At 44.4% G+C, this 6,355-nt stretch overlaps 2 protein-coding genes across 6 annotated transcripts in view; one reads left to right on the top strand and one right to left on the bottom strand.

Moving 5' to 3' along the window:
• Positions 1–128: 128 nt before the first annotated feature.
• LOC117590361 (TNF receptor-associated factor 3) overlaps positions 129–6,355 on the top strand; it is a 24,825-nt gene continuing 18,598 nt past the window's right edge. Inside the window, exons 1-7 of one of the 2 annotated variants that reach the window (XM_034282902.1) lie at positions 129–252; positions 549–704; positions 774–1,196; positions 1,294–1,442; positions 1,511–1,791; positions 1,850–1,965; positions 2,025–2,342. In XM_034282902.1, the coding sequence (XP_034138793.1) occupies positions 226–252; positions 549–704; positions 774–1,196; positions 1,294–1,442; positions 1,511–1,791; positions 1,850–1,965; positions 2,025–2,333 (1,461 nt within the window). In that variant the 5' untranslated portion in view covers positions 129–225 and the 3' untranslated portion in view covers positions 2,334–2,342. Of the gene's footprint in view, positions 253–548; positions 705–773; positions 1,197–1,293; positions 1,443–1,510; positions 1,792–1,849; positions 1,966–2,024; positions 2,508–6,355 lie in introns of those variants that run through there. The other variant, XM_034282903.1, reaches the window with a different exon arrangement.
• The window catches only part of LOC117590359 (annexin B11), a 5,011-nt gene continuing 1,209 nt past the window's right edge, over positions 2,554–6,355 (bottom strand). Inside the window, exons 2-9 of one of the 4 annotated variants that reach the window (XM_034282900.1) lie at positions 5,561–5,619; positions 4,477–5,014; positions 4,391–4,446; positions 3,853–4,234; positions 3,561–3,790; positions 3,285–3,494; positions 3,152–3,220; positions 2,554–3,077 (exon numbers count right to left, since the gene is read on the bottom strand). In XM_034282900.1, coding sequence (XP_034138791.1) covers positions 3,012–3,077; positions 3,152–3,220; positions 3,285–3,494; positions 3,561–3,790; positions 3,853–4,234; positions 4,391–4,446; positions 4,477–5,014; positions 5,561–5,572 — 1,563 coding nt within the window. In that variant the 5' untranslated portion in view covers positions 5,573–5,619 and the 3' untranslated portion in view covers positions 2,554–3,011. Of the gene's footprint in view, positions 3,078–3,151; positions 3,221–3,284; positions 3,495–3,560; positions 3,791–3,852; positions 4,235–4,390; positions 5,015–5,070; positions 5,196–5,560; positions 5,620–6,355 lie in introns of those variants that run through there. The other 3 variants (XM_034282898.1, XM_034282899.1, XM_034282901.1) reach the window with 3 other exon arrangements.

Here is a 6,355-nt window from a genome sequence, read left to right as displayed (position 1 = left end):
AAACCCCTGATTGTGAAGCCATTTTCATTGATAATGATATCTCTCGCAGACTGGTACACACACACACACAGACGTTACAGGTGCGACAATGAAGATACTGAGAAATTCATGCCATATACACAATGGGGGGGCATAGCTGGCTCATTCGCCACAACATGTTGGCCGCTGGAGTACGTTGCTAAAGAGTGAGAGCGAGATCACCGATTGGTTGGTTAGCAGCGTTTTATGGAGAGCAGGCGGAGAGTTCGCTGGGTTAGTCCATGCAATGGTCAATAAATATATATATATAATTCGATTGTATTCCCAAATCAAATGTTCTCATGTGGTGCTATCAGTAGTGTTTCACGGCCTATACACACACTTGCATATATCTGTGTGTCTGTGTGTCTGTGTGTGTGTGTCATAGTCATACTTTGGGGCAAAAGAAATTCATAATCACATATTTTTTTGAACACGGAATTTAGTTTAGTTTAGGGCGGTTTCTCGTCGCACAGCGCATTAATTTATTCTTTAACATATTCGGATTTCATATTATGTCGCTGAACAAGGCATTGGCGAGGGAAGAAGACCATCTAGCGGGCAACCAGACACAGAATCAGAGCCAGAGCCAGAGCCAGAACCAACCCAAATCCACAACAATTGTCAAGTATGAGAAATCCTCGTGCCTGTTCTGCAATGAATGGTTCGATGCACAGACATTTACGGTGAGTACTTAGCATTAGCCTTGATCTCCGATCTATGGCTGACCATCCCTCGGTTTCTGTCTGTCACAGGAACATCTAATACACTGCGGTCAGGTGTTGGAGGAGTGCCCGAATAGCTGTCAGGTGTTCATACCGCGCATTCGCATGCGCTCACATTTGAAGGAGTGCCCGCGGTCCAAGAATCTGCACAACCAGCGCCTGAGCGTCAGCATGGATAGGCTGGACCAGCAGTCCGATCATCGGCTGCAGGTGCTCGAGCAGGACATCAGCACCATACGCTCGGTGCTCAATGAGGAGATACGCCAGCGCTTGCATCTGATCACCGATGTGGGCAACATACGCAAGCAGAACCAAGTGGTCGAGGACTGGACCCGTGGCACCGACGACACCCTGGGCGGTCTGCGTCGGCAGCTGGAGGAGGAGGCCTCCCAGCGGGCCTATGCCGCAGAGCAAAATCAAATTGACTTTCAATACTGCTGCAACATCACTCAGGTGGGTCGCCCTTTCTCTCTCTCTCTCTCTCGCCCATCGATCCACCATTGTCGATAGATTTTGATGTGCTAAGTGTTCTCTCTCATCGGTGGTGTAGTCTTTGAAGGACCAAGTCGAGATCAAATTGGATGAGGCGCAGAAGCTGGTGAATCAGCTGTCCATCGATGTGACCTTCCACCAGAACCAGCTGAACGACAACATCCTCAAGCTCGAAGAGCTGATCTTCGAAAACGAAAGACTGAATCGGTGAGTGCTGGCGAACCATTCACGAGAGTCTCTCAACATCAAGCTTAAGGTATCTCTATCTGCCTTAGGGACAAGTTCTTTCGCATTGAGGAGTTCCTGCAGCAAATCAATGAGGATATCAAAACCAAGCTGGGCACCAGCGACTATGCCACCAATAAGCAGGCCACCCTGGACTACGAGGTGAAGAATGTCAAGAACATTGTCTGCGAAACGGAGGAGCGTTGCGATAAGCTGCAGACTGTGGTGCAGGATCTGGATCGATCCCTGCATCAGACCATGCAGAATCTGTCCGATCTGGAGAACCAAATGGCCATGCAACAGCGCATCGCCAGCGTACAGAATATAAGAGGTAACTACAGCGCAACCAGCGGCACAAATATGTATACCGAATGTTTGCTTGCTTGCAGGTCATCTGATCTTTCGCATTAAGGACTACTCCAAGAAGCTGGACGAGGCCAAGCAGTATGATACCATACTGCACTCCGCCATGTTCTCCAATAAGGCATTTGGCTATGCCCTAAGAGTGAGTCTCATTTTTGGATACGTGAGATGTGAGATTTATTTTGCCTTTTGCACTCACAGCTGGATATCTATCTGAATGGCAAGGGCACATGGAAGGGTCGTAATCTGATTGCATGTCTCAATGTTCTATCCGGAGAATACGATCCATTGCTGGCGTGGCCCTGCCGCCTGCAGGCCGAGGTCGTCATCCGGGATCAATGCTCGAATCTGCTGGAGGCCCAGGACTATGTAAAGACAATTTTCGTGCGCAAGAAGAGCGACGACTTCATCCAGAGCAATCAGTACTTTCACATACCCCACAAGGTCATCACCAGTCGCAATTATTTGCGCAACGATTCCATGTTTATCGAGGTTCGCATCATGAAATAAAAAGTATTCGGCTTGCCAAGCGATACTGAAAGAGATTTCGATTTTGATCACTCGACACCCAACTTCATGGAGAGAGAACAACATCTGTAATAATTTATTAATTTGAGAGCCTTTGTTTGTTGTTGTAAACCATTTTCAAATACAATAAATGTACGTATGGTGGGTGTGTATTTATACAGTTTTAACGATTCAAAATGCACTTCTTTAATCTAGAATCTAGAATCTAGAATATTTCGGTGTATGTTTTCGAAAGGGTTTTAAATGCTTCAGGCATAGGCAATTGAGTTACACTTTTGAGGCACAGTTCGATAAAGTAAATCTAATCTATGTACTTCCACTGGGTAGTTTCTTGTTTGTTGATTGTACAATTTAAGGAGCAATATGTGGCTCTTGAATGTATGCATTTATGTATGCAGTGTGTTGTGAGTGGATTGGAGAACCAATAAAATATTTGTCTTCTTAAGAAAGTGTTTATAACAAATTGACAATTCAGGTAATATCTGTGAGCACTTAGAGTCTACAAAACATTGGTCTTCATCATTGTCCATCTCCCTGGGCGTGTGTGTTCGTTACGTATGAATGTGTTTATGCAAGTTATTGTAAAATACATAGGAAAAAGAGATTACATATTCGAATAAGATTGAATCCTTTTTTAATTAATTATTAATAGGAATAAGCTTAAGATGAGCGCTGCTCCCCAACCAGGGCATAAAGGGCATGCTTATAATGGCCAGAAGTGTCGCCCTGTAACATAAAAACAAAAAACAAAAAACATTTTGGGTTCCATTTAACACACAAATGACTTAATAGTCGCTTACCTTGATCCAGCTCTTCAGAGACTTGCCATACAAGCGCTCAAATGCCACTTTAATGTCTGCCATATCGATCTGAAATAAAAGGACTTCCTTTAGACAAGTTCTAAAATATGAAACACACCCATTTGCTGTCTACCTCGCAGCGCGTAATGATGACACGAATCAGCTGGGTATCGTTGGTCCCGATGCCAGCCATTGCCTTGTGCAAACGTGAGGCAAAGTACTCGGCCTTGTTGGTCACACAGCGATAGATGGCGATGAGTCCTTCCATAATGTCACCAGAGAACTCCTTCTTGATGGCCTTCTCCAGCGAGTGGCCGGTCATGCCCTCATACTCTTGGAATATCTACAAAGAATAAAACGCTATTCAATGACTATTCGGAACTATTCGAATTGCCCGGCCAGGCCTTACCATTTTCAATTGTCCGTAGTTCCTTTGGCACAGTATCATGTTGAACATGCTCTCGTCGGTGCCCACGCGCAGTTCGCCGGCTTTAAGCAGCTCCCTGGCATCATCCTTGGCCTGATTGGGATCAATGCGACCGCTCTCATCGCGTGCCGCCGTGCAGAGGGACGTAAGCAGACGCTTGAAGTTGCCCGATGTCTCCGACTTCAGTTCGGACTCCAGATGTGCGCCGTACACTGGAATGCCAAGGGAGATGTGTTTTTATATTCTATCAGTTGATTGCATGCTGCTAACTTACAGCGTAAGTACTGGTTTTTGATGGTGTATATCTCCATGTTGGATAGCGTGCAGAGGATCTCGATGAGCACCTCTTCGTCCGTGCCGATGCCAGCCATGGCATCGTTTAGCTCTGCACAGTAATAGTCGACAATTGGCCGGAGCAGGCCCACGAGAAGCTTCTCAAAGTTTCCGCTCGTCTCCGACTTGATGTCCTCGATCAGATCCTTTCCAAAATGGGTCTTATACTGGCGCTCGATCTCCTGGCGCTGTTCGTTTGTGCGCCGGCAAATGATATTGATGAGCACATTCTCATCCGTGCCAAAGCCCTTCATGGCCTTGCGCAAGTCGTGGGCATCCTTCACAGGATCAAAGCCTTGTGCAGGGAATAAAGTTGGGGTTCCCTGCAAGAGCGTTTAGAAAGGATAATCATCAAATAAACTCTTAAGCTTTATGCTCCTATGAATGAATGTGAATGGAAATGCAAGTAGAACGAGAAGAAAGGGAATGCAGTTTTTGGATGGTGCTTTGGTGGTGGATCAGCTTGATTGATGACAAACCTCTTTGTGAGCTGTGGGTGACCGATGCGCGTGCACCTGACCATGCCCATGCCCATTCGCATGCTCATGCCCATGCCCATGCCCATGCCCATGCCCCTGCCATTGACCCTGCCATTGGCCATGACCATGACCATGCCCAGCATCGTATCCGGCTGTCATGGCTGGAGTGAATCCACTGCCAGTGGGATAGGGGGAATTGGTGGCTGGTTGAGCACCTGGATACGGAGCAGCAGCAGCAGCAGCAGCCCCCCCATGCGGGTGATGAATGTTATGGGATTGGGAAGGATGCGATTGTGTCATTGGATAGGGGTTTTGGGGTGGATACGGTGAGGCTGTCGATGCTGACGGATAGGGTGCTGACATCGATGGATAGGGTGGATAGCCACCAGGCTGACTGGGTGGATAACCCTGCTGCGGCGGTGGCTGTGCATGGGGATGGTGCTGGTGCTGGTGCTGGTGCTGGTGCTGGTGGTGGTGGTGGCTTGGCTGTGGTGGGTATGGCGAGGAGGAGTATGGTGAATTCTGCTGCATCGGTGGCACCCAACCAGCTCCAAAGGGTGGCGCATTTGTTGGTGGCTCATTAGTGGTAGTAGTAGGATGCGATGAATAAGGCATTCCGGAACCCTAAAAAGGCCAAAATATTCACAATTGATAATTAACCACAGCAGCAAAACGCTCACCAAAGACATTTTCAAATTTCAAACCAGTTTCTGCAGATTTTGTACCAATCTATTTTTTGGTTTCGAGATCTTATCAATAATTTGGAATAATGAAAGTGTTTGGGTTCTCACACTCCGTGTGTGCTTTAGGCTGAGAAAACTAATTATTATAATAAATAATATTTAACGACAGTAATCAAGTCAAGGCATGCTCTAAGCGGACGTTAAACGATTTTAAAATGTCCCATAAGCGAAATGATACCTGTGTGAGTGCGAATCATCTATAAAGCATAAAGGAACTTTCTCCATATGCAAATTATATGCAAATTTAATTTATATTATATTTAGTTTGTTCGAATTACATGGGAAAAAACTTGTATTTACAATGTGCGTTTATAAAGTGTTCAAAAATGTTAGCTTGACGTGCCAAAACTTGTGTGTTACAGTAAAGCTAAGATGATAATAAAACAAAGTTTAACTTCTAATAGGTAAAAGGGATTTTGCTACTTACAAAGGGATACATTATGAGGGAGATTTCTAGATGATGTTCCTGTGTGTGAGATTCAAGTACTGGAAAAAGGTAAAATGCAAAAAGCTCTAGGGTTTATTTCAATGTGGAAAATATTTAACTAACAGAGCAAATAAGCAGAGGCAGAATTCGTTAAAGTTTTGTTCTCCTATTTGTACAGTTGTCACGGGGGGAAGCATACGCAACTGGGAGCATATATTACTGTTTACTATATACCACATACTTATGTACAGCTATCTACACATATTCGGCATCTTTACAGCTTGAAAGTATAAGAACCTTGTGGCTTCAAATGTTTTTTGTATTGTATTGTATGTATTTGATAAAGGCAGCGAAATTACTTAATTGTAAACCACAACTAAACATTGATTAGGGGCATTTGAAGTCGCGATTAAGAGTCGCAAATAATAATTTAAAAAAAAATTTACAATTTGTCTAATGCCAAAAGCAGCATAACTATTACTCTATTAATTATACTTCTGAAAGCGATACGATCGATGAATCTGCTAAATTAAATTCACTTTCAGTTTTGTTTACTCCGCAAAAACACTCTCAATTTGTTTTGTTTATGTGCAATATACATAATATAAATAATCAGCAGCTTTTTTGGGTCAGCAAGGGTCACCGATTGGCGAATGAACTTCCCGGTTTAACTTAACAGAGTGATATCGTGGTTAACCAATTAAATCCACAATTAATTGTGTTTGTTAAGCGAACAATGTGGAGAGAGCAGCCCTCATAAAATCACATTTAAATATTGTTGTATATCAAGAGCTG

Source organism: Drosophila guanche, unplaced genomic scaffold, assembly GCF_900245975.1.
Source record: "Drosophila guanche unplaced genomic scaffold, DGUA_6, whole genome shotgun sequence".
NCBI lineage: Eukaryota > Metazoa > Arthropoda > Insecta > Diptera > Drosophilidae > Drosophila > Drosophila guanche.
This window is presented reverse-complemented; position numbering and strand designations above follow the sequence as displayed.